General features: G+C 48.0%; 2 protein-coding genes across 2 annotated transcripts; one reads left to right on the plus strand and one right to left on the minus strand.

The window, feature by feature from the left end:
- Positions 1-1,207: 1,207 nt before the first annotated feature.
- Positions 1,208-20,193, minus strand: DEAF1 (DEAF1 transcription factor). The gene is made up of 13 exons (XM_054275523.1): positions 19,962-20,193; positions 19,088-19,185; positions 18,612-18,741; positions 17,626-17,772; positions 16,684-16,823; positions 16,029-16,094; positions 14,971-15,097; positions 12,970-13,098; positions 12,150-12,278; positions 10,003-10,253; positions 4,141-4,206; positions 2,369-2,458; positions 1,208-1,338 (listed from the first exon to the last, which is right to left on the minus strand). Exons 1-13 carry the CDS (start codon positions 20,152-20,154, stop codon positions 1,234-1,236), a joined length of 1,671 nt encoding a protein of 556 aa, XP_054131498.1. The 5' UTR covers positions 20,155-20,193; the 3' UTR covers positions 1,208-1,233.
- Positions 20,194-22,795: 2,602 nt separating this feature from the next.
- Positions 22,796-26,519, plus strand: TMEM80 (transmembrane protein 80). The gene is made up of 4 exons (XM_054275765.1): positions 22,796-23,022; positions 24,242-24,335; positions 24,437-24,529; positions 25,452-26,519. The coding sequence occupies exons 2-4, from the start codon at positions 24,320-24,322 to the stop codon at positions 25,655-25,657; spliced, it is 315 nt and encodes a 104-aa protein (XP_054131740.1). The 5' UTR covers positions 22,796-23,022; positions 24,242-24,319; the 3' UTR covers positions 25,658-26,519.
- Positions 26,520-27,014: the final 495 nt, after the last annotated feature.

Consider the following 27,014-nt stretch of genomic DNA (forward strand, 5'->3'; position numbering starts at 1 on the left):
GACGTTGGGTTGGGTCACTCTGTGGTTCAGGTGACCCTGCCTGGAGCAGGAGCTGAACAGCCATCCTCATCCACCATCACCAAACTGGAGCAAACAAGAGCCAGGACAAGTGACCCCTCGCAGGGACTGTGACCCCTCAACCAGAGCAAACAATAGTGACCCTTCATGGGGGTTGTGACCCCTAATGGGGGCTATGCCTGAAGCCAAGAACAAACCCAACCAAACAACCAGAGGCTTGTGCACCTGTCAAGACTCCTCTGAAATCTCCAACCACAAACAAAGGTTTAACTTAATTAACAAATAAAGGATTTAATTAACTATTAAAATAGTAGATTAATAATTAAAATTATTTTGTTGCAGTGAGCAAAGCCAGTAACTCCCTAATGGTCAGCACATCTCTAATTAGCAGCTCCTACAGGGCAGAGACAGGACAGCCCCATATCCACCTTTGCTCACCTTGGGTTTGATCCCATCTGACTCTGGCCAGCTGGATGCTATGAGTGACATTCCAGGCACACTGTGGAATGAAGCTGTGGAGAAAACACCTCCCAGGTAGACAGGGAGTACAGACACACATGCAGCTGTTGGTGCACTCACCTGAGCAGTTACCTGTACCACAAAGTGCTGCCCGGGGAATGAAGGGGAACAACTGGTCACACCTGTGCTTTCAGCCCATTTTATTTAACAACATGTTATTTTTCAACTACATTTAAGAGGAGAAGTCCAATGTGTTCCAGATTTTCCCAGCACAGAGGGAACACGGGAAACCCAAAAATTCTTTCAATGCCAAACTAAGAACTTGTACCGACTTTGTCAAGGCAATTAAATAAACCAACCAAAGGTTTGTTTCTCTTCTCTAATGAGAGGTAGGGAGGCCCCAGTAGAAGGAAGCACAGGCAGATCTCCTTGCAACACCTGCTTCAGATCCATCTCAAGAGAGATGAGGAGACTGCTGTAATCCACATGGTGGAGGATCCAGTCAGGCAAAGGCAAAGCCTCCCAAAGCCAGTCAGGGCTGGGACGGAAGGGAGAGGGTTCCAGATGAGGTTTTCACAGTCTCTGTATTATCCAAAGTTTTGGAAGGGGATTGGGAATAGACAAGTCCTGTCACAGTATCAAAAAATCAATGAAAAATGAGTCTGCTAGTGAGAAGAGTGCTGTTGGCACAGGACAGACCGTTCCCGCCGGTCGCCGATCCAGCCGTGTCCATGAACAGCTGCAGAGGTAGCGCCCTCACACGGTGACCTTCTCCATCACATTGCCTGGGACGTGCACCTCGTCCCCTTGCACCGTCACCGTGGTTGACTGGCCGCAGATGTGCTGGTGATCCTTCCAGTCCTGCCAGGGGAGAGCAGAGGGAAAGGCTGTGAGCAGAACAGGCCTTGGAGAAGGGCCCTCCCTGTGTGAGAAGCACTCTCTCTCCACAAACCAGACCAATGATGGAGGACAAAGGAGCCATGCACTGGATCAATGTAAGGGGTGGAATCGGACTAAGCAGAATGCTGCCACCTCCACACAAACCACAATCCAGGATATCAGTGTCAGTCAGATGGAAAATTTACTAAAACTGAGTCAGAATCTTGACTTAAAGCCTCTCCTCTCCTGAAAGGCAGCTCTCAACACCGAGTGCTCCTGAGGGACAGCGCTGTGCTGGATCTTAGCTCAGCTAGGACAGGAACAGACTCCTTCTGGAACTGACTGAATTCAGAAACAGCTGACTCAGCCTGAACCTGAACCTGGCCACCCAGCAGAGCTGTAATGGCTAAACTGAACCATCCTTCTCTCCAAGCAAGGGCCAAGGATCACTGTAAGGAATTGGTGTGAAACATGACACACAGCAGCTTCCTCCACTGTACTTCATACTGTTCCCACCTCCCAAGCTCACAATTGTAGAGTCTGTCCCACTGTAGCACCTGCAGCATCACAAATAATGGAAAGGAGAACTATGTCCTCAGTGCCACGGCAGGAGCAGCAGGGAAGGAAGGAAGCAGCATGAAGGGGCTGTAAAAGTGCTCCCATCTCCCCACAGATCCCAGTGAGGTGTCCATGCTTCATTTCTAGTGTTACTTGGATTTTTTGGGTCACCTTTAGGAAGGTGTGTGCAAACCTGGAGACCTTCTCTTCCCTTTTAACCCTGTCCTGCCTTGCAGACCTGCCCCATCACTACAGCCTTGTTGGTGATCCCACTGGCAGGGTGGGTTTGGAGTGCTTAACCCACGCAAGGCTCTGCTCTGACTGCATGGCTCTACTGTATGTTCCTCCCTCAGCACTGACACCCATCAGGTGGCAGCCCAAGCAGCCTGGCTGTCCCCAGGGTCACACAGCCCTCCCCAGGGAACTGAACCCCAAGTCACAGGCAGGCTGATACCTTCCGCTGGCAGAACGTGGAACAGTAGTTGACTTTGTGGCATCCTGTGCACTCGTTGGTGGCCTCCCGCCCGCAGTTGACGCAGGATTGCTGTGGGAAGGGATGGAGAGGGACAAGTCACACAGAGAAAAAACAGGGGCATCATCGAGCTGCAACAAGTGCTGTGATGGCTGGAATGCCAGAGCAAGCTCCCATTTCCCAAATTAGCCTCAGCACACAACCCACAACAAAAAGGCCCAGTGGCCTCTGGATACACCCTCAGAGACCCACTCTCCTTGCTCTTTTAGCAGGAAATGAAATTTCATTTGGAAAATGAAATGTACCTGTTTTTCTTTCTGTCGGGCAGGAAGCCCTCCCAGAATGTGTGTGGACACTGAGTGGTCATGGAAATCCATCCCCACCACCCCAGGGAAACCTCCCTCCAGATAGGTCTGGTATCCGTCAGTCAGGTAACTACAGGAGTCGGGTGTATCCCACCCAGACATGTCAGGCTGTGCACAGGCTATTGACACACAAGCTCTGAGGTTATCCCAAATTTAAAGGTTTAAAGGCAGATTTCAGTGGTGGTTTTGTTGGGTTTATAGTCCTGTGTATATCTAAGAGAAGGTCTGAGGAAGGACAACAGACTAAGAATACAGATGGGATCCTTCAGGTATTTTCCCCTAGTTTTAGGGAGGAAAAAGGCATCTGCTCATATGGGATATGTTCCTTGGTCCTTTCCCAGTCAAGACTATATAAGGAGAGTACCAAGAGGGAAACAGGAATCAAATTAAGAAGGCTCTAACAGAAGCCCAGGATTTAAATCCAGAAGCAAGGCAAGATGGGATACACAGGTGAAAAATCACACCTGCTTTTTAAGTGATGTTTTTGTGTCTATCGCTTTAATCTTATTTTGGTGACATCAATTAACATAACCTGTATATTTAGGTGGAAACATCATTGAACTACCACCAAAATAAGCACTTCACAGAGCATTCCACTTCCAGTTCATTAAATCCCTGACAAATCATTAGCACATCAGCAGCAGTGACAAGAAGTGTTGCTGGGCTGTGAAAGTATTGTGGGCTCATCAGTTCCTCCAGGCTTCTTCTCTCACTGAGCAAAACCACCCCAGAAATCAGGGCTCTGATTAACACCCTCTTTCACACCTTTCCATGTACCTGCAGCGAACAGCTGGTGACACTGAACTGTGTTTGTGCTCCTGATGTGCAGCTGTGGATTTGGAACACTAAAAAGGGCCTAAAGCTGTGATTTGGGACTTGCAAAGCCTGCCCTGAGGGGACACTTGACTGGGGCTGTTTGTAACTGGAAAATGTGGAAAATACACGGGGCATGGTTGTACCTGCAGATATGAAAGAGAACTGAGCAACACAGCTCTAAGGGCTTCAGTTATGGGTCCAGAGCTAACTCCCCTTCCAAATACCAGAGGAAATTGTGGAGTTATGAAAACCAGCTCACAGGACAGAAAGGAAGCAAATTCTCTTCCTGTCACAGCTCTGTGACAGCCACCTACCAGAGCTGCAGCACCACCACTCAGAGGTGAGGGAGACTGATGAACCTGGCCGGGTGAAGGAACACAGAAATCTGGAATGCTTGGGAAAGGGGAGACACTGCTTGGAGCACTGGCCAAGGGAAGGAAGGGCTCAGATCCTTTGCCAGAAGGCCAGACACAGAGCACAGGATTCCACAGCAATGACAAAACCTCTGAGTCTTTAAATGGAATAAGACAAAGACCAAAAGGCTCTTCACAACACGAGACACCGCCAGCCTACCTTGATGATGATTTCTGTCTTCCCATCCACATCCTCTGTTTGTTGGAATAACTGGCTCTGGTATTGCTGCAAGGAGAACACAGCAGACATGTCATTTCCCAGCCAGAGCACGATGTGAGGGGTTGGAAGGGTGCTGGGATGGAGGGTCCCCATGCTGAGCTGTGTCTGCCCAGCCCCACACTGCAGTTGCAAGAGGACAGGGTGGCCCCTCACTCCTCACTTCTAGGAGAGGGACACTGTCACCTGATGTGGAGACAGGGCAAGGAGCCTGTGAGAGAACAGCCTGAGGTGACAAACTGCCAGTTCAGTACAGCATTTCCTCCAAGCCCAGCTCCCCACTCCATCCAGCCACACACCTGCCCTTAAACTGGGGGGTTTAACTGCAACTCCCCCACACATGGGAACTGGAAAATCAGCACAGGAAACACGAGGAAAACACCAGGGTAACAGGGCCAAGTGGCAAATTCCAGGGCCAAATTTTGGGTCAAGTCCAGTGATCCTAATTCACAAAGAGGCAAAGGACTCTGGAGGGAAGGTAGAGCCCACCAAAAAGGATTAGGGGGAAAAATAAGCTGAACAAAATTAAGATGCCTTAGACTTTAGGAGCAGCACTAACCATAATCATTACTCCTCCTTGAAACAGAAGAGTGAGAGGGCTGTAGAACAAGTTGTGACTCCATCAGTCCTCTGGAGGTGATCAGAGCCCACTTTGGCTGCCTGGCAGAATCACTTCACACCAGCTCAAGCCCAACCAGGTGCTGCTGTACCTGCTGCAGCAGCAACACACTCAGCAATGAGGGACAGAAGTCCCAAACCAATGGCATCCAAACCCAATCCCAAATTAATTATGTGCTAACCCTGGCTTAAATGTATTTGGAACAGTTAAAAAGTCCAAAAAAGCTGAATCCCTTCCTCCAGGCCAAGCAGGTTCATCCAGGAGTTGACTCAACACATAAGGAGATTAAAGGCTTAATTTACAAGTATATGACCTGAGAGCACAGTATTTATTCTCCTGTGAAACCACAACCTTCAAAACCTTGATATTACCATGACAGAAATTAAATTAAAAAACTCCAGGCAGGCAGATGGAGGTGGAGGCAGAGAAGCCTCTTGCTGTGGCCTGCCAGGGGTGTGATTTGGTTTTGCCCTATTTGACAAGGCAATTCCAGCCATGCACAAACCATGGAGAAGGAAAAGGTGTGATAAGAGAGAGGAACAAGCCAGACACATTCAGATCTCTCACAGAAACAGCCCCACAAAATGCAGAATCTCCAATTCCCAAGAGTATCATTGCTAGTTTGGAGTACACAAGCCACTGTTTGCTGACCAGAGACTATTTCTTAACTGTTCAACCCTTTTTAGGTTAATTTCATACTCTCCAGCCCTGAATTGGTTTAATCTTTCTTAAAAAGCATTCAGATGCCCCAGCTGTTTGCTGATTTAATTTTCCACCTTGCTTTCAAACAGGCAGGGCTCCAGAAGCATCTCTGCTTTACAGAGGGCTATTCCAATTAAAACATTTGTGGGATTTCAACACTCATTCTCTTCAACTTATACAGAAAATACAATTAATACATTTCCTGAATCTCTTTATTATTCCCCAGCAATTCTGGCACAGAATTTAGTGAGTATGTGTAATGTCCCCATCCTAAAGTTTATCTGATATAAACACTGGATTAATGCACACTCAGAAAAATTACATTGCCCAAGCACACCAACATGTCAGTCCTGCCTTTAATCTCTTCATTTTGGGCCTGATCTGCAAATGTCAAATATCTATTGCAAGAGACACTGAGCCTTTGTTACTCCACTCACCCTAAATTCCCAGATGTCTTTCCCTTACCAAAAAATGCAGTAAAAACCAAATGGAGATATTAACCAGGGGATCAGACACTCAACCACAACCTAATTACTAATGACACTCCAGAACTGTTTCTTAACAGCCACATGAAATTCAGCCAGAGCAATTGTATTTAACTAATCCCACACAAAATGCTGCAATTCAGAAAAACCTTATAAATCTCTCCATATATCCATTTTTTGCAATATCATGAGGCATTTTGGAAGTTCATATAAACATGGAGCTGGAGGGCTCCTGGTTTGCTTTTCTTTTGGGATATCATTCCCCAGGACTTCTAAGTAACACAAATGTAACCTTACTCAGAGGCTCCTAACACTTTGCAAACTTGCACATGAGCTCTCTGGGAAGGAAGTGTTATTTTCATCTGAGGCACAGTGAGGCCAAGGACTTACCCAGGGACATCAAAATGACTTGTGGGAAAGATGGAAACAAAATTTAAAGGAGATCCCCTGTCTTGAAATTTGCTCAACAAACCATGACCCTTGAACAAATTTACAGAAATTAAGAAGTACAAAGAAAGCAACTGAGTGCATGTCACAACAGCCAAAATACTAAATTATGTGCTAAAAAACTTCCCTGCTGGTGAAGCCTTTATCTACAGCATTTGAAACAGTTCTTTCAGAAGGGATAAGGATGTTCCCAGCCCCTGACACAGGGCTGAGATGGTACAAGGTGGGAGGCAGAGTGCAAACCCCTCACATCAGACACACTTCAGAGCTGTGTGAGTCCCACAACCACCAACACTGCCCAGCACAGAGCACAGCTCCTGCTGTTTAAAGCTAAGGCAACCTAACTGCTGCTCTATGGGAGCAGGACAGCTCATTTGTGCTATTTAATGACTAGAAAGCTCATTAAATAATAAATATAATATTGAAACACACTATAGTGAGTTTCATATGTGAGAAACACAACGAGGCACCTAAGTTTGTGTATCCAGTTGGGAACCAGGCTGTTTCTATCAGATCCCTACAATACTGCTCTGTACTAAGTCACCCTTCCAGCAAGAGCTGAGTCTGCAGCTCTGTTACCATCTCATCTGCAGCCCAGCCTTGCTCTGCAGCTCTGACACAAGGACACCACCAGGAAAGGCTCCCCCTGTTTGCTCACCCTTGAAGTTCTATCAGTGGAATGAACTAAGTGCTAATTAAGCACCAATTTCCTTTGTAAAAAATGCCCTACCTGAAGGGCATGAAGGCCTCTCTGTCTGCCTCTCATATACCGTAACTGCCCAAAAAGCCACGGGACCACACACATACTCAGAGTGGGAAACTGAGTTACAAACCACTAGAAAACTGGGAAAGGCCCTTTGACCAACACAAAAGCAGAGAGCCAGTTCTTTGACCTTTAGTGTAATTGCTTCCCTGTATCCAGGAACACAGTTTTGTCCATATATGGAATTCACAAACAAGAATTAATTCAGAGATAGGTACTTGTGGTGCTTGTGATACTGCCTGGATGGTTCCAGCAGCCAGCACAGCTCAGAATGGTCTGGATGATAAAAAATATCAGCATGAGTATTGTGGTTTCACCACAGTGCACAAGTGTGGAGGTCCCCATTACACACAGAGAATGGTGAGACACAAGTGGTGTAACTGGGCATGCAGCAGTTCCTGGGAAAGGGGTTTTCTCTGGAAATCACGTGCTCATCCTTTCCATGTCAAGTCAGCTTTAGTCCATACACAGGAGGGATTCTAACTCCCATTCCCAGGACAAGAAGTAACTAGAAGAACATAAAAGAGAGCTGGTTTTGGATCAGAGGGTGTGGAGAAGGGACTGAATAACCATTCCAGAAACCACTGTGAGGATAAACAGAAGGGAAGATGCACATAGACTGGAAAAAAAGCAGAGTGAAGCTAAACACAAGCAGATGTTTATCACTCAACTGTGCCAAAGCTTCCAATATTTCAGTGTCCCACTCTGTGCAGCTTTCCAGCAGTAGCCAGCCCAAGCCTGGGCAGCAGCACCAGCACCTGTTCTGCAGGAGGGAGGCAGGGAAGGATTAGACTCCCAACATATCACACACCTGCACATCAAAGATGCATCGTATGGGAGAGTTTAGCATGACAAAGAATACCAAAGAGGCTGCAAGGACTGTCCTAGGGGTCCTCAGCTTCCAGCAAAGTCTTCCCACACCTTTCTTCCAGGCCTGTTGCTGCACACTCATGTCTATGGATTCAGTGGAAAACTGATGTTAGCACAATGCTGATGGCACCAGCAGGAAAGTGGTGTTTGGGAAGGGAGTTCAGCAGCAACTGATGGTTCCAACACTGCCCCCCACCTCTCTCTCCCTAGTTCACACCAGCTGTGGATCTGTGGGAAAGGGAGAGCACCTTCAGGATGAAGCTATAGTTGGGTGCATGCATGGAAGGATCCGAGATCCCTACCATGCATCAGTTACATAGAAGAAGAGCAAGGAGAAGAGGGCAGTCCTCGTGGATAATCCACAAGAGAGAGAAGATGGGAACCAGTCAAGGCTCCTGAGAGGACAGGCAGCCTGCCAGTCCTACCCCCAGGACTCGTGTGAGTCAGCTCTGCTTGCACAGTTCTCAGTAAAACACCTCTAAACTTTACTGCATATCTTTCTGAGAGGGATCAATCTGATTTTTATTTATGGTTCGACGTATGTTACACACGAAGTGAAGAATTCCTGTAAGGTATACATGTCTGTACACGTACTGGTAACCCTGTTCCGGCGAGGGCTCTGCCTGGCAGCCAATCAGGGCCGAAAAAACCTCCACGATCAGCCTGTCAGCGACCCGCCCCACTCGCCGGTAGGGCAAAGGCTCGGATTCCCATGAAGAATATCGGTACAATCGGGCTGTGGAAGGAGCCTTAGCACATAAAAGTGGCTAACTGTGACAAAATGGCGAGTCCTTTTGCTTTGGGTTTCTTGGAGGCATCAGGAGCTCGCTGGGAGAATCACCTTGGCCCTTCTTCCCCCCCACCCCTCACCTTTTCCTCCCTGCGGTCCTGCTTCCCTGCCCCTACCTGCTTTTGCCCTGCTTCTGCCAACCAGATGACCTTGTGCTCCGCTGCCTCCCCCACAGCCCGCTGCCTGCACCGCGCTCCCCAGGCACAGCTGCAGCCATCTGCACCGAGCCGCGGCCGCCGCGGCGTTTGCGCGCTGCCCGCCCCGCCATCCCGCCACAGCACTCAGCCCGGGAACACCAGCCCGGCGTCACCGCCTGCGCCCAGACAAGCCCGCAGCTGCCGCCTGCAGCCACCACGAGCCCGCAGCCGCTCACAGGAGCCGCGCAGGGCGGCTCGCTGCCGCCGCCGGGGACACGCTGCTGCTGCTGCCGCCGTAAGATTGCGGCCGAGCACTGACAAAAGCCGCGCGGTCTCGCCGCGCATGGCAACACGCACGCTCCGCCTCTGAGCTGGCGCTGACAGAGCACCGGCGTGCTTGCGGTAACGCTGCCCCTGTCTTCTGTTTCTTTCTCCGTCTCTCTTTTCTCCTCTCTGCTCTCTTTTCTATGCCCCTTCAGTAGGACGCTCACCCTTCTTTATATTCAGATACAATATTGCCGCATTTGTGCTTTATTTTCATCTGAGAAATCTATCAAAAAGAATCCTCCCCGACTCCTTCTTTTACCTTGGGACAGAACACTTCCCCATAAACTCTGTGTTAAGCTGTTCCACATATCCTATTGAAAGCCCAGCTCACCTGACAGCAGCCACTGCACTGCTGAACACTCACCAGCTTCCTCAGATTAGGACTCAGTGCCCACATCCCATAACTTTATGGACAGCTGATGGGAGAGCTCAGGATCGTGACACCAAACAGTCTGTACAACCAGCCTGCTGCCCACAGCTCCTGGAATCCCAGAGAACTTCATTCCTTTCCCCAGGATACAAATAACTTGGGAAGATTTCTCTCGCTAACATTGCTTTCAAGGCCTGGAGAAACAATTTCCAGTACCACTGCTCCAGCCAGCAACTACTCTGCTCACCACTCAGCCCCAAAGGTGCCCATGGCTGAGCCGCTGTGGCACAGTTACCTCTTTCCTCTCCACATCAGCCTGGATCTTGGCCTGTGTGACAGCAGCCTCATGGAAGGAGGAGCTGGCCTGCTTGGCCTGCTCAATCAGAGTCTTCAGCTGCTGAGCTGTGCTGAGCAGGGAATTGACCATCTCCTCCAGGTAGAGCCAGCTGCGCTGCTCCGTCACCTCCAGCCCGTTCACCACCGACGGCGACATGGCTTTGGTGGGCGTCGGGGGGGGCACCGCCAGGGCAGGCAGGGACGTCAACACTGGACATGAGGAACAAGAGAGAATATACAGACAGTTAGGGGGTTTCATTTCCATCAAGTGGTGGTGGTGGTGGTGGCAGGGTGTTGGGTTTTGTGGTTTTTCTGTGGTGTTTGGTTTCTTTTCTAAAATGTGGTTTGCAGAATTTCCAGCCAGGAAAGTGTTTGTTAAACAGATTATTCCTTCTGCAACATCAAGTGCACATCTGGGCAGAACAAGCCCGTAGGCACTCTCAAACCCATGGGACAAGAACACCTCCTCTTGACCTGGATGACCCTGGGAAGAGTTTAACACCTCCCAGCACTGCTGTGGAGAAGCACTATGATGCAGTGAAAGCAGCATTCCCAGGAACTCCTCCACCACTGCCAAGAACATTTCCCTCAGCCATGGCTAGGTAAGGTCAGAGTAAGTCACTCAGTGACCCAATACTTTACAGAAACATCCTGATGATCCTGCCCAGATGTCAATTCTCAGGCTGCAAACCACAAAACTCAAGTACTGATCCACATCACACTCTCTGTGCTTCCTGAATTCTGACCTTTACACAACCCTGGCCAGACACTGGACTTAACCCCAGACAGTCACCATTACCTCCACGTGAGTGTATTCCAAACATGGACTTCCCAAAACCATGCGTTGGGAAGCCCTTCAATAACCCAGCAGTTACTGTGTCACTGAACCAGTTACTTTTCACATTAGGTTTCTGTGTACACTGGGAGATCAGGGTATGACAAAATTAAATCCAGACCCAGAACTCCACCATACACAGCATAAACTCAGCTTAGGTTAACATTCCAGGAAGAAATGTTATCTGGCTTTCCTTTTCCAAAATGTAATTCTAGCAATAAATACTCACCATCTGCCATAAAATTCAGTCCAAGACATTCAAATCTACCAACACTGACCTCGACATTCCTCACTGAATTCTTTACTGGTACAAAGAAGGTACCATCAGCCGCAGGGTTGTGCAGACTTCTTACCTCAAAACACTCTTAATTAAAACAGTAATTTTAATGAATTTGCACATGAGTGGCGTGGAACTATTTGCACTTAGATATGAGTACGAGATAAACCAGTCTTTTTTATCAATGTCTGTTTGCACAAGAGCCTTTCCCACTCTCCATTTCCAGCACAGTATTTATCCCTGCCTGGCATTTGATAACAAACATATCAAAGAGGAATTACTTCCAATTCCTCTTCCAATTCCAATTCAAACTGCTGAAATGTATATAATGCATTTATATTTTGTTTGACTTATCCTGGCATTTTTCACTCCATTTCAACCCTCACCTAGTTTGGGTTTTTTTGGCACAAGTACATCAGGCAAGAGAAAATATTCACTGGTGAGAAAACAATCAATGTTTAATTAGTAACATCAAGATCTGACTAAGTCTTAAACACAAGAAGATCTGACTCTGGAGACCAGGAACATCCTGTGCCACTCCAAATAAATAAATAAGGGTCATACAGAGGGGATTGAAAACTCACACTAAACCTGGTCAAAAGTACCCCCAGCACGCATCACTGGAGTAAAGGGATGTCTAGAAAAGCTTCTGTGGCATGATTTTAATTGGGTTTGTTCTCAGATCGAACACTAAATAAATGTTCAGCCACAGTGCCCAAAGAGACAAAAGTCTGGAAGCAAAAACTTTAGGAACAGCAGGGGATGCAAGACAACTCATGATGCAGAATCACAGCAGCTGCCTCTGGCAGAATCAATAAATCAAAGCTCTCAATAAAGAGTGAAAAATTTCCCACAAAGGGGAAACCTGCTTGTCCAAATCTTAGTATCTGTAAAACTCACAAGCACAATAGAGGAAAATTTATTTTTCTGCCCCAGTCTTTACCTTTGTTGAGAAAGATGGGAGGAAATTGAAGCACAGGGAGAGCAAACATACCGATTTTGGGATGAGACGTTGGCAGTGCAGCCTCAGGGAAGGGTGAGATCTGGCAGTTGTCCTGGTAACTGGGATAGTGAGGCTCTGGATGAGACACCCGGCAAGGCTGCTGGACGTTGGTGTCCTGAACTGAAGGAGAACAAGGGCCTGGGAATCACTAACACACCTGGCAGGTGTTCCTTACACCCCTATGTTTTTATGTTTTATACAAGTTCCTACACTCTGTGGTAATTCCCAAGGGTTGAAAATGTGAAACAGCAGCAGGATCTCACACAGTCAGCAAGCAAAGAATCCTGGTCCTGGCTCCACCATGCTCTGATTTCACCTTTAGAGCCACAGGTTCCTTGGTTCCATCTCACATATTGAAATATCCATGATCATCACAGGGCTCCAAACTCTCATTCTTGGAGCAGGATCATTCCCCCAGGAGAGCTCATAACCCAAAGCATGACTCAGACTGAGAGAACTGAAATGTATGTCATGCATTTATATTTTGTTTGATTTATCCTGGCATTTTTCACTCCATTTCAACCCTCACCTAATTTGAGGTTTTTTGGTAGTATTTCAGGTTAAATGAGGAATTAAAAAAAAATATTACAGAGATGAACATAAATCCTAGGAACTCAGTAGAGGTGAACATTAGCAGCTGCCACACCTGGGCAAAGCTTCTCCTTTGGTGCAACTGCTAAGATTTAAGCAGTGTCTCCCTTGAGAAATAAATCCTTTGTGTTGCATTCAAAATGTTCCTTCCTACAGCAGTGGGCATCCAAACCTCTTTTCCTCCTCCCCACGGCTGTCTAGGAGAGAGCTGAGCTCTTACCAGTGGCTCCAGTGAAAACATCCCCCTGTGCTGGGCTCTCTGAGATGATGGCCGTGGCCTCCACGGTGGACGCGCGGTCGAAGGTCAGCGCCCCCGAGGTTGTGATCTGTCCAGAGGGAGTCACGGTGACTGGAAACATTAAAGCACTTTCATAATTAACACTCGGAGCAGAGGACATGCCTGTCCAGCTGTTTGCTGTTATCCCTGTGCTGCACCACCCAAGCTCAGGGGACTCACAGATCACCAGCCTGGGACAACCCAGTTTGGATCACACCTGTGACCAGTGCAGTTGGAAAGGGGAATAAAAGCCCCAAGGGGTTTCTGAAGGCTCTGCTGTCCTTCCAAGGCTCTGGGGGCACGAGGCCAAAATGTTAATTTACAACCTAATATCTCCCAAATCACCACACTTTCAGTTATTTTATGAACCATAACATAACACTTCCCATAAAGATTCAGTGAGGCCACACACCCCATCAATTTCTGGCTGCTTTATGACAATTTTAGCAAGAGTGTTTGTTGTTACTTAAATCAACACAACAATTTGTGGATTACAGCTAATTCCATGACAGCTGGGCAATTTTAGCTGTTTATCTACACAAAGTGCTAGAATGTGCTCAGCCAATGTAAGGAACAAGGCACAAAATCCTTCTGCATAATTATACCTGAGTGGCTTCTGAATGTTTAAAATCCATTTTAAAGAGGATTATTTAACTGGTACCATTAATTGGTGATGGTCTGATTCTGTGGCACACAATAATAAAATTTTAAAATACTGTAGCTACAAATTCCTGGCTGAAGTATTTGGCCACCAAAACAAGTTCTCTCTTCCAGAGCCAGCATGAGAGAAGGAGCAGCCTCACAGCACCTCACATAACAAACCAATACAGATTCAACCTATTTGGGGACTAAAAAAATCAAAGCCATAAAACAACTCTGCAGAATCCTTGTGTGTTTCTCCTCCTACTGTTGCTGATGATCTAATCTTACTTTTTTGTTCTTTTTTTAGATTTCTGTTGCTTCCTCCTTGACTCACTTTGTACTGTTACCTGCAGATGATGCCAGCGTGCCGAGAGCAGGAGGACAAATGGATGTGACTGGGGATGTGTGAGCTGGATCAGCTTGCAAATTAATTCCTGTTCTCACACAGATAATTTGCCAATCAAACCAGTAACTGACAAAGCTGAATGCTGGAGAGGGATGTGCAGATCAAAGCATCACCTTCTGCCTCCTTCATTAACGACTTTCAGGCTGGGGGTTTCATTCCAGCTGCTTCCAGGCTATTTTGCAAGGAATAGCACAAATCTTACTCCAGCTTCTAAGGGACACAAAGAAGCTCAGAGGATGGAATGGGGATTTCTGGCAGAGCAGAGAAGGGCCAGCCTCTCCCAAACCTAATTCCAACAGGAAATTTCTCAGTTGTTATTTGTGAAAAATCAACCTAAAATCCACTAAGGATCCAGGCCAGGATCCCATAATTCTCCCCCCACTGAGAGCAGGTTCAGGGGGCAATATAATCATATACTATAACCACAGAATCCTGAAATGCTTGGGCTTGGAAGGGACCTTAAGGTCATCTCCTTCCACCACCCTACCATGGGCAGGGGCACCTTCTACTAAACCAGGCTGCTCCAAGCCCCATCCAACCTGGCCTTGAACAATTCCAGGCACAGGACATAACTCAAACCTCTCTCAGCACAAAATATGAAACCTACTGTTCATGGCACAAGGATGTCACAATGCTTAAACCTGAGTCTCCCAGAGGTCTAGAGCTGCACTTTTTCCTATTCAACTTGTGTTCAGATGTGGCCACACTGTGCTACTTCCTATAAAATAGGAAGTGACACTGAGACAATAAAATCATCCAATGAAAAGAATGTGACCAAAAAATAGGACATTTTTCTCAGCTGGACAGTTCCAAGGGGCCACTAACAGACATAAAACACCTAGCAGGGCAACTCTCCAAAGAAAGGAAGCAATTTTTACCAGGAGAAAAGAACCTACACGTAGTTGCAGCACTGGCTGGAAGCAGAGTGATGTTTTTGGAACAATTCTTCTTCACTGGAGTTGCCGGTATTTCATTTTCTTTTTTCCGCCTTTTATATGGCACAAAGAGTCGTATAGGGCCACTCTGGGTAGAAAAACACCAGAAAGAAAATGAAAAGAAAAAAGGGGAAAAAAAAAAGCATTAGCTGAGGCACTTCTTTGGAGACTTTGATTTTACTCTCATCTTTCCAGGAACAGCAGCACAGATCCCTATGCATGATGTGTGGTTTGCAACAATAGACTAAAGCACTTAAAAGTTTTCCAAACAAAAAGAACTTTGAATAAAAAAGAAAAGTTAAACTCAGCTCCCTCCAGCTGAAGAGGCACAAATTCAACATCTTCCCACTATTATTTAAGGAGTAGATCTGGGCAGATAATCAGCTGCTGGTCAAGGTGGTGGTAGAAAAGAGAAAAAGAGGGAGGAGAAGAGAGGAAGAAGTTCCAGGCAAGAAAATGAGCACATCAGTCAGTTCATAGCAGAAAAGAAAGGCAAAACACCAGGTCAAGCTAAAGAATTCTGCTTCTGCTTCAGGATTTAAATCTCATTTTTGAAACAAACTAGCAAAAAAATCAAACCCCTAATCAACTAACAAAAAACCCCAGGTAGTTTTAAAATAAAAATACTGACCTATCGTAAGATTATAATGTTGCTTCTTTACAAAAATATTTTTCCAATTCAAAACATTGTGAAATTTGAGACAAAAATCATGAATAGCACTGACATCCCCAAAAGGCATTTTGCATAGATATATTAATTAGAAAATGAAAAATAAAGAAATAAAGCACTAAGTAGGATCTACTTTTACTGAGGGTCTGCAATAATGCCAGCAGTTCCTCATCTCCTTTCTCCACAGGGCAGGGAAAAATTCTTGTCCCTGAACACTCATGTGTCAGGGCACTCAATTCCCAGGACACTCATGACCTGCTCACCCAAGAGCTGAGGCAGCTTGACTGGTTAATTTGTCCAACAAGAATAATTAGTTCCCAAAGTAATGGATGTAAAGCCTCCCACTCACCAGGGTCATGTCGTCACAGCAAGCGGCACAAGTACACGAGGCAGCGTGGGGATTTAAAATCCCATCCTGGAATCAGAGGTCACCAGTTCAGCATGAGAGTCACCAAAATCACCCAGAGCACACCTTGATCCTGCTAAAAAATGTGGATGGCTCCCAGAGTGGTACCCATTCCCTCCTGGATGCTGTACGGTAACAGAGAGGCCAGTTCCCCCCACCAGTGCAATAGGGTGAGAGGGTCAGAGGAGAGCAATGAAAACCAAACCATTTCCACACCCAAAGGCCAGGATATATGAATTTGAGATTTGATTTCTGCTCAAACAGAAATCAACTGTCAGCCTAGTGGCAATGCCAGGAGACTCAAATAAAGGACCCAAATAATGAATGGTGAAAATGAAGAATGTGTGGCAGGCAGAGACATTGAAGGAGATCAGGACACTGAATTACAGTATCACAGGTGAGAGCTCAACTCCTGTGGCACAGCTCAAGGCTGGACTTCACCCTGCAGAAACTCTTTCCCAGTGTGCTTTTGAGACATACCAAAACCAATTCCCCTACATCACTGCCCCTCAACCAAACCAAGCACTGCTCCTGGTGCCATCGCACCTGGCTCCAGCTGCCCCTTCCTGCAGAAAGGAGGGAGCAAACTTAACCTTACGTGGATAAGGCACTGCAGGGGCCGCCCGGCGTAGCGGATGCTCCTCTTCCAGTCCTTGCTGCTGGCTCGCCCCGCCATGGCCTCGAACTCCGTGGGGCTGTACCAGTTGTCCCCTTGCTTAATGCACCTGCCCCGGCCTCCTGAAGTAAAGCAACAAAATACACTGTCAGCCCAGGTTAAGGATAATTTTGCCACTTTTCTAAAGAAGAAAATATGAAAATTGCTGGACAAAAGAGCAGTTAATCTGTAAGAACCACTAACTATGCCCATTGCTCTTGGGTAACTATGTCCATTTATTATCACGGCTGTGACAATGATGGGCATGTTCAGAGCTCCAACTCTGGGTCTCAAAAGGCTGTAAAAATTACTCCTCCGTAAAAAAGAAAAGTCTTTATTGGACAAACACCACAAATTTAAGTCTTTCCTCAATGTGCAATTAAATTTCTGATCTTTTTTGTGTTTGTGGTGGGTTTAGAAGAAAACTTTCTGCCCACAAAGCAAGCACTGCACTGCGCAGCCAGGCTGGCTGGCAATTTCTGCTGCAGCTTCCCCAGCTTCCCCACAGGGATAAAAGACAAGAAGAAGAGCTCAGAAGCCCCGTGAAGAGAAAAAATTATTTGCATTCCAGCAGGGATTCTTCAGAGTTTTGCAAAAACACAAGTTTACTTATGAGACAAAAAAATCATTAAAGGACTGAGCCTATTACTGAGGAGACTCACTGCATGGCCGCCTGGATATTTGCAGGTTTAAGAAAAAGTTAAAAACCCTCTGAAGAAAAAGCAAAACAAAAGGGAACAGTAAAATCAAAAGACTCTGGGCTGTCTTGGAAACTCTCTTGGTTTTTTTTCCTGTCACGATCAGCCCTTAAGAACAGCCTGATTAAAAGAAGAGTAGGGCAGGAAGAGAAGGAGCTGTGGCCCCCCTCAGCCTGGTAGCAGTTACCTGAGCCCAGCCTGTTCTTGTACAGAATGCCGCTGATGTTCCGGCACCGCACCGGGAGCTCGTTCTCGTACACGGACGGGTCCCAGTTGTACTTGGTTCCACTCTTCCCCTGGACGGCTGCCAGAGGGGTAGGAGGAGACTGTGGTCCTTGCAGGAAAGAGACAAGAAAGGTGTCAGCAACCAAAAGGCAGAGTGGTGTTCCATCCCATGCTCGGCTGGGTTGACTGGAGCAGCTGGAACGCCCCCACAATGAAGCAGCACAAAAAGCTCAGCCTGAACGAACTGAGAAGGGCTGATAATTAAGCAAAGAGGACCTGAGGAAACAGGCTCTAACAGGGAATAAACACTGAGACTGTGACCTGATCCTTACACCACGTGTAAGCTATGGTGAAAGGAGCTGGCTGGAGATTCCCCTGCCCAGAGCCCATCCTGTGGGAAGCTGGGGAGCACTGAAGGTTTGCTGTGCCATCTCGTGGGCAGCAAGGAAACTGCCAGGCAGCCCTGAACAAAACCTCAGCGACACAGACACTAAAGAATCAGCCTGAATGGACATGTAAATGTGTTCCAGGAGCTGTGGAAAGAACACATGCAGAACTGGGAGACTCAGATTTTTATTAACCATGTTAAAATTATCCGTGTGCCCTTGGAGGTGGGATGGGTGTAGAAAGCCTAATAACAGGGCAAGATTTTTCAAGCAGCTTCTTTGACAGGGTTAGGGCAAAGAATGAAGAAATTAAACACATTTCTGACAGGAAAACAATTTAAAAACAAAAAAAGGACTCTTTCATTCCCAAGAAATACACAAAATATTGTGTGAGGACTTGATATCTTAAAAGTCTTTTCCAATTTGAACAACTTTATAGTTTTTAAAAGAGGGAAAAGCATCCTTACAAAATTATGCACATATATTAAGATTCCAGAAAGATGAGTGGAGTAGAAGCCATCCCTGTAGGAGAGTGACTCACCAGAAGCAGACTGTCTAATACCTGGTGTGAGAGGTGCTGAAGGCCCCTTGATCCCGGTGGTTTCGACGATGCTGCCATCCGTGTGCACCACTATCAGAGTGGCTTTCTCAGGGTTCAAGCTGTCCCCAATTTGGAGGGCTGTTCTCCCAGACTGCAGAAGAAATAAAGAGTTTAAATTGATTAAAACACTTCAACACAAATAGATTTCACAGGCACCCCAAAACTCCAATCTGTATGGCAGTTGTTAGGTTAATTTTTGAGTCTCTGAAGCAAATTCAAAGATTTCATGTTCCAGGTTACCAGCTCTGTTACCAGACAAATATGTGGGGGAGGAAAGATAAAAAAGTTAGGAATAAAACCCCTGTATGTCCCCCAGCTAATGGGTTTGTAGTTTAATGCCTGGATATTACAATGAAAACAAATCTTTGACCTTAGTACAGCTCTTCATTTACACTGAGAAACTTTGTCAAGGCCCTCAAATGAAAGGACAGACTTACCAACACGTGTCCTGAAATTGAAGCTGCATTGGCCACAGACGTGGTGAAAACATTGTCTGCAGAGGCCCCCACGTTGGCTACTGTCACTGTGGTGACTTCTGGAATGTAAAACAGGGTTAATTTAATTTTCTGCTTCATGCAGAGAGCCTGATGAACATCTGAAAAATTCCTTCTTCCTTCCTTTCTAAATTAATTTTATTTTTCATTGCACCTGTAAGTTGTTATGAATATAATCATTCTGATTTCTAATGATTTTTGGGTTCAACAGGCTTTAACCTTCATGAAACCAGGGCAGTCACTATCAGTGTGTGATGAACTAAGGGAAAAATAAGTATGGCACCTGTACATGGGATACTCCGAGCTGTGGTGCTTTTATTTAAATAGGGGTGACTGGCAGACATCAGGATAAACTGAACAACAGATTCTGCCCCTGTCATGTATGAATTCCCATGGTGCCATGACCTGTGCACGTCGCCCAGTTAAGAGCTGACAACCGCACAGCCCAGTGCTCCTGCGGTGTTCAGCGCTTGGCCTGGCTCAAATCTCTGGGTTCCACGTGGGTGAGGGTGAAAGAACAACAGCCGCTGGGGCGGGCAAAGGGCTCTGGCCTCTGTGGCAGCGCAGCTCGGCTGCACGGCGCTGCTGTGTGACTGGGGGCGCTTGGCTGTGCGGACACGGGGCCGCGGCTCGGGCGCACCGGGCGCCTCCCGCTCTTTACTGTGTGTGAAGGGGCGGAGTGTGGGACTCGGCGAGGGGGTGGGAGCGCTTCCTGAGGGAGCTCGCTGTCCCAGCCCGAGCCGCGGGGGCTGTGTGGGGGCCGGAGCTCGGGTTGGGGGAGCCCCGGGCGGGCTGAGAGAGCGCTGCCCGCCCTGACCTGCGAAGGCAGCGGCGGCGGCGGCCTCGTCGGCGCTTGGCATTGGCGGTGCTCCCATCTCGATGTGCCCGGCGTCTGCCGCCATCACCGTTACCGCCTCCCCCTCCGCTGCCTGCGGTGGCTCCCGCTGCTGCCCCGGTCCCGCGGGCAAATCGAGCTGTCTGGCGGCCGAGTCGCCGTCGCGCTGCTCCATGCGCGGGGCCGGGGGTGGCCGAGCCCGCTCCGCCTCCCCCCCCGGGCGCGCCTGAGGGGGGTCCTGCGGGCAGGGGGGACCGGCGAGCCGAGCGCAGCCGAGCCTGCCCGACCGCTGACGAGCGTGTTCGGGGCCTTTCGACCGAGTTCCGATGAGGCCCGAAGCGGCCCAAGCCGCTCGGGCCCCGTGCGAAGGCGGCCGGCGCGCGCGCTCCCTGCCGGCTGGCCAATGGGGCGCGGCCGAGTCCGCGCGGCGCGGCCCGAAGCGGTACCTGACGGATCGGGTGAGACCCGAGCCCGCCCGAACGCGGCCGAGTCCCCGAGCGGTGCGGCCCGGCGAGGCGAAGAGTCCCGAGCGCGCTCGAGCGGTGTCCGATCTCAGCCGAAGGCGGTAGCGAGAAGCGCCGATGTGTGCCGAGTCCTCTCCGATCGCGCCCGAGCTCCGCTCGCCGGCCCGAACGGAGACGCCCGAACGGGCAGCGCCCGAATCCGCCCGAAAGCGACCGAACCGGGCCGAACACGCCGATCGCGCCCGAAGGCGGGTAGGCGGGGCGAGTGGCCGCGCGGGGGCTGCCGGGACGGCGGAGGACCGGCGGGCGGGGTGGGGGCGTCAAGATGGCGGTGCCGAGCCGAGGTGAGCGGTGTCGCGATAGCAACGCGACAGCGACAGGACAGCCCTTTCCGGGGCACCGCGGGGGGCTGTCTCCCACCGAGCTAGAGGTGATCTCTCGCGGGGGGACACGACTAGAGCGAGGCGGGGCCGAGGTCGAGCCCAGCCCCGTTGGCATATCGCGACAATCCCGGCACGCTGGGGAGATCCCGGTGGCGCCGCGAGCCGGGGCTTGGCGCATGTGCGGGCTGAGGAGCACCTTGACCCCGGGAAAGACGCTTTCCTGAGGCCGAGAGACGCCTCGTGAAAATCCAGATCTTTGCTTCAGTTTAGGAACTGCTGGGATTCAGAGGGGAAAAACTTCATCCTTAATGTGGTCAAAATCATTAGTTTCCAAGTCTTTCGCCGAGGTCAGAGTTTACTCCCAAAAATGTAAATTTTTGGCTGGAGTAGATAAAGGTGGCTGAGAAAATTTGTGCTGAATTCATTAAAAAAATCTCCTAATCCCAAAACCGTGCAATGAGGTACTCTGGGCGATGCTAACCACGTCTCTGCCTTTAATAAAGTTTTATGTTAAAAATGAAACCTTTCTGTTTGAAAATGGGCCATGTTCCACCTCAAATCCCCATTCTCGGTGTCACTCACTCTAAAATCAGCACCAGGCTGGGTAGATAACCAAGATTTCGGTGGGTGAAGCACTGAAATGATACATTCAGGCTGTTTAATGATCCCTCTTGGCTCTGGCGTGCTCGGGGGTTCGGGGTTTATCCCTGTGAAATGTCCCACTCGCTCGGAGGGAGGCAGCACATCCTCAGCATCTGCGGCTGCCATCCCCGCCTGGAGCAGCTGCAGGAGGCTCACTGCCCTCTCCGGGAAAGGATTAAGGAAAGAAGAGTTCACTTATAAAGATGGGGAACTGCCCTGAGGGAATTCACTCGGAGTTCCCTGTGGGAATTCCATGGCTTTGACTGTTATACAATTCAGTGTCAGTGTTGTAGCTGCAGTTCTGGATATTGAATGAACATAGAATTATGGAATCCTGGAATGGTTTGGGTTGGAAGAGACCTTGAAACTCATCCACCTTTCACTACTCCAGGCTGCTCCAAGCCCCATCCAGCCTTGCCCTGGACACTGCCAGGGATGGGGCAGCCACAGCTTCCCTGGGCATCCTGTGCCAGGGCCTCAGCACCCTCCTGGGAAGGATTTCTTCCCAGTATCAAAGCAATTCCCCCTTGTCCTGTCACTCCCAAGGGACAGGATGGGTGCTGGGAGCCCCCAGTCCCTGTACAGAGAGCTGAGAGGAGAGGATCAGGTCCAGGAGACATTTCAGATCATGGACACATGAATCACCTAAAATCATGTGCCTGTTCGCACTGTGTTCCCAAACTGGACACCTTAATTAGCTGCCTGGAGTTAGGGGGAATTAATTTGGGTCTAAATGCATAAAATTCTGAGGTGAAGAGGACGTTGAGCTCAGGAACACAGGGATGAGGATGGTGGTGTGACAATGATGAGCTATCCCTGAGCAGACAGATGAAATGGCCTTTCACAGGTTTTTCTCTCCCTGGAACAGAAATCCCAACTGTGCAATTCCTCATGTGTCTGAGAGGCTGAGCATATTAATGAGGAACTCAAGAGGTGCTTTAGTAGGTTGGTGCCATCCTGTTGCATGGGAATTTTATGTGATTTTTGCAGATAATAAGGAAAAAAGTGAAATGTGTTGGTTGGATCATTGGGAATACTTGCTTTGATTTCTGTGGGCCGTCAGAACACACTGAGGTTGGATGTGGAATGACTTTGTGAAGGGAACTGGTTTGGAGAGATGACATTTGGAGGGATGGTATTTAGAGGAACCCGGGAGCCCTGTGTTCTCCACAAACTTTCTCACAATTTACAAGCAAATGGATCCCATGTTCACCTCCTTCCTGCATAGTTAGAGGGGATGAAGTGTCATCTGCTAGGACAGGACAGGATGAACAAGTTCTGGATAATGTCTGTGCACTCCTTCAGGCTTTGAAAGAGCCTAAAGTTCCTCAATGAAAGTGGCTTTTCCCAGTAGGGATTTTCCCCAAATTATTTGAGACTTCATCTACTTGAAAAGGTTATTTTTGGAACCTGAAGTCTACAAAATAAATGTTCCTGGGAGATGAAAAAAGAGATTCAGAATTTAGATACCATTGTTAGAATGTTTCTGGATTTAGACATATTTTCTTCTCTTTGTTTTCTCCTTCTCCATGGAAAGGAAGAACGTCAGAGATTGTATCCTTTCTGTACCACTGCTCCCTCCATGCAAGACTCCTGGAGAAGACTGCCTCAAGTGGATTCCTGTCTTCTGTCCAGTAACTCTGCTCACTGCTGGGTCTGTGCTCCTGAATTTTCTGTCATTGTCATCCACAGGAAGCACTACTGGGACCACGTCGCTTCCAATGGAAGATGTTTGGTGCAGGTTTAGCTGGGATTTGCTCCTCATGGGCTCTGCTCCTGCAGAAGCCCTGCAGTCATGATTTAGCCCCCCTGCAGTCATGATTTAACCCATTTTCTTCAGAAAGGAGGTTAAAAATTGCATTTATGGACTGGTGGACACACCCCCTTCATCACAGCTCACAGGCAGCTGACACAGCTACCAAGGGGTAGTAAAAGCAGCCCTCAGCAGTAACTTCCTCCTCTCTTACAGTAAGTTACCCCACCTTTACTCCTGCCAAGATCCAAGTAACCTCCAAGGAGGAGACACCCTTGGCTCTGGAGATTTCCATGCTTAGAACCTATCTAGTAATTTTTTTTGCTCCACCTTCCTTCAACTGGAAAAACCCCCAAACCTGGTTCTGTGTTAATAAAATGAGCTGCTCTGGGAACTGGAATCCATCCACGGCGCGTGGGTGGGTTTAGAAGCGGGATGGGCAGTTCCTGTAAAAGATGCCTGGGATGAAATCCCTGCTTGGAGATATTTGTAGGATTTGAAAAAGTCTGGGGGAGAGAGGGGAGTGAATTAAGGCTGTTTCTTAGGAATTTGCATCTCAAAGCTGAGCTCAGACAGGTATGGAGCAAAGCATTTCCATGCTGTGGGCAGGAGCAAGGCCTGGCTGCTGCACAGAGCCACCTCTTCTCCAAACACAAGTTTGATGGAGTTTGCCAACTCTCTGTCAGCTTCCTCAAGGCTGACTGAGAAGTGTAGAAGTAGTCTGGGGCAGTGTACACATGCATCCCCCCTGCTTCCTCAGGCTAACGGATGCCCCACTGCAGTCCAAATAAAATTCCTTAAAAAGGGAACTAAAGCCAAGCCTGAAACAGCAGGCTTTTATCCCAGGCCGTGGTGTTCACAGCCTCAAGTTCCTTCCTGAACCCTCCCCACAGCCAGGCATAGCTGGACCATTCAGTATAAAGAGGGAGTGCAGTGTATTTTGGGGTTACTGGGAAATGGTGTTTTTATGGAAGAGACCCCACCTCATTGCTATGAGAAATCCTTAACAACAGTTCTCAGCTGTCATCGCTTCCCTTACACATCCTGCTCTATGTAAATGGGGTTTATTACATCTTCTACTTCTTGGCAACTCTTGCAATGATTATTTACAAAAGTAAGTTGCGAGTATTGTCCCCAGAGCAGGCTGTGCTGATGCACAGCTGAGTTTTGTCCTGCTGTGTCTTCCTGCTTTATTTACTCTGGTTTATTCTCCAGGTCAGGTTTTCAGTTATCCAGATGATTTTTTGGCTCCTGATCTTGCCGTGCTTTTCCTTATGGCCATTCTGGAAGTGCCTCGATTGTACTTGGGTAGGTCATGTTATCAGTGCAACTGGATTGTAATCTGTAAACATGAATCATTTGGAAATGGGGGCTGTCAGTTGAGCAGATATTTGGAGACCCCTGCACCTTTCCTTTCTCCCCTGAGGACACCTGCAAGCACCAACACCTTCCTTTCACTAAGACAGAAGGGTGGGGAGAGCCTCCTGACCTTGTCCAAAGCTTGCTAAAACTTCTTCAAGTCAAATTTTTAAAAAACCCAAATTACTATTAAAATCTGCTTAATATTCCAAAGGCATATTAAGGATGCAGGGTGGGGCCCTTGAATCAATCTGAGTGGCTTTAGAGCTGGATTTATTCCACTGCTTTAAATCTCTGTGTATTTATGGAGCCTGATCCATGAATAAAGAGGTAGGTTTCAACTCCAGTGTAGTTAAACACCAAAATCTACTGAACTGAGCTTGGAAATAAGCTGCACAGAAGAGAGGACAGCTTCTCCACAATGTCAGTCATCTGGAACAGGAATAGATTAGAAGGAAATAAGACTTGAAAATGAGGACTAGACTCCAGGAGTGCACCGAGGTCACCACATTGAGTGCAGGGCTGAAGGGCTCAGGAAGAGTTTGATGGTTGAAGCTGAGTGCTCAGAACGATGCAGCTTCAGAACTGATTCTCTGTGGTAAGAAGAGGTTCCCTGGCTGTGATTATCAACTGATGAACTTACTTAGATTAACTTTGGTCAGTTTTCCTGTTTTGAAATGGATTGTCCATTGATGTTGGGCTTGTTGTTTGATTCCTGGCAGAGCTTTGATTCAGGCTGGTATTTCAATACATTTTGAGCTTTTATAGGATTCAGTAAGAGCAAAGTCACAACTGGGGCCTTTTTTGAGCAGGAATATTTTCTAGTTACAGCTTGAGCTGTTTTGGACTTTTGGTTTCTGTTTCCTTGCAGGTTTCAAGGGTAACCTGACGGAAGCAGAGGGGCCTCTGGGGCTGAGCCTGGGGCTGACGGTGGGCAGCGTGCTGCTGTGTGTGTACCTGCTGCTGTGGCAGAGCTACGTGCTGTGGGCAGACGTGCTCCTCAACGCCGTGCTGCTCGCGGCCTACGCGCTCGAGTCGGGGCTCAAGGTCACGGCCATCGCTGCCTTTGTCAGCTGAGCCCGGCCCTTCCCACACCCTGCCACACATTCCTTCTCAGAGAGAGTGGGGCTTCATGTCCACTGCTGAATTCCTTTGTATAGAAAAACCCTGGAAAGCTTCTCTCTGGTTAAATGAGAAGTTTTGGGGACATAGATGTCCCGCCCAGGAGCTCTGTTCACCACTGGCTTATTTATGGGCAAAGGCAAGGGGTGAATCACAAAATACTTAACACTCTGGCATTCAGCAGGGGTCAGCACTAAATATCCATTCCCAGCACAGGACAGGAGGCAGTGCTGCTGGCATGGTGGCAGTTTTCATGGCACAGGAGCGACATGCAGCCCAAGTGACACAGAAATGAATCAGGCCAGGGCTCACTTGTGCCTTGCCACGCACACGTCCGTGTTTGAGGGCACAGCTGCTCTTCTGCTCTCATTTGTGTTTCCAGACCTCAGTGGTAATTTCCCTGACTTTAGTAGGGCAGAACCTGATGTATCCCAGCGGGGGAGAGTGGAACTGGGTTTTGTGCATACTTGGAGAGCCAAGCCACAAGGTTTGGCAGCCAGTTCTTACTATGTGAGGGGATGTTTGGTTAGACAGGATGGCTTTAAAATGAACAAAACCATTCACCATTCATTCTCCCTTCTGTCCTGTTTGAAAGTCCAACAGAATGTTGGCAGTTTTATTTCTATTCAGTGCTTATTTCTACTATTTTGCAAAAATTACTATATTCAAGTCTATCTTAACTTCTAACTGGTGCAAGTGCAGAGTTTTTTATTGTCTCAAAAATATGTGTTAATGGAAAGCTTTGGGAGTTCCTGGGTTTTTGAAGAAGCCCCTTTTATATTCAGAATTTCCTATTTTTGTATTTATTTATTCATTCAAATAAATAATGGTGTAGATCTAAGGAGTGTTTGAAATGCAGAACAATCTTGTTCAGATCTTGGGCTCCAGCTAAGTCATCCAAAGGAAGACTTGGGCAAGCCTGGATGTGTGTGGAAGCCTCTTCTGATCCTGATCCTGCTGCTGTGTGTGACCCCTTCTCCTGCCCTGGGAAGGTCTGAGCTAATTTGCAATCACCAGGGGATGAAAACTGTGGGGTGCAGGCCTGTGGCACCTCAGCCACACTGCTCTTTGCTTTCTGGTGGGGGTGGAAAGGCACAAAGACACACAAGTTCTGTGGAAGGGCCCAATTTCATCCCTCAGTCATTCAGTGCTTGGACTTGATCATCACAGAGGGCTTTTCCAACCTTAAGGATTCTGGTATCTAGAGGGGCTTACAAGAAAGAGAGGGACCTTTCACAAGAACATGTAGTGACAGGACAAGGGGAAGTGGTGTCAAGCCAAAAGAGGATTGGTTTCGATGAGATACCAGCAA

Source organism: Melozone crissalis, unplaced genomic scaffold (assembly GCF_028551555.1).
Source record: "Melozone crissalis strain CALT ecotype California unplaced genomic scaffold, PUWL_Pcris_2 ptg000018l_1, whole genome shotgun sequence".
NCBI lineage: Eukaryota > Metazoa > Chordata > Aves > Passeriformes > Passerellidae > Melozone > Melozone crissalis.

What these genes read in the sequence shown, in the direction of transcription:
- TMEM80 (XM_054275765.1), top strand. An exon ending in AGTGCCTCGATTGTACTTGG is followed by an intron (nt 24,530 to 25,451) that starts GTAGGTCATGTT and finishes GTTTCCTTGCAG; the next exon opens with GTTTCAAGGGTAACCTGACG.
- DEAF1 (XM_054275523.1), bottom strand. Translation starts at nt 20,154, where the DNA reads ATGGAGCAGCGCGACGGCGACTCGGCCGCCAGACAGCTCGATTTGCCC. An exon ending in CGCCGCCGCTGCCTTCGCAG is followed by an intron (nt 19,186 to 19,961) that starts GTCAGGGCGGGC and finishes TTTACATTCCAG; the next exon opens with AAGTCACCACAGTGACAGTA. An exon ending in AGCCAGTGCTGCAACTACGT is followed by an intron (nt 13,099 to 14,970) that starts GTAGGTTCTTTT and finishes TAATGTTTCCAG; the next exon opens with TCACCGTGACTCCCTCTGGA.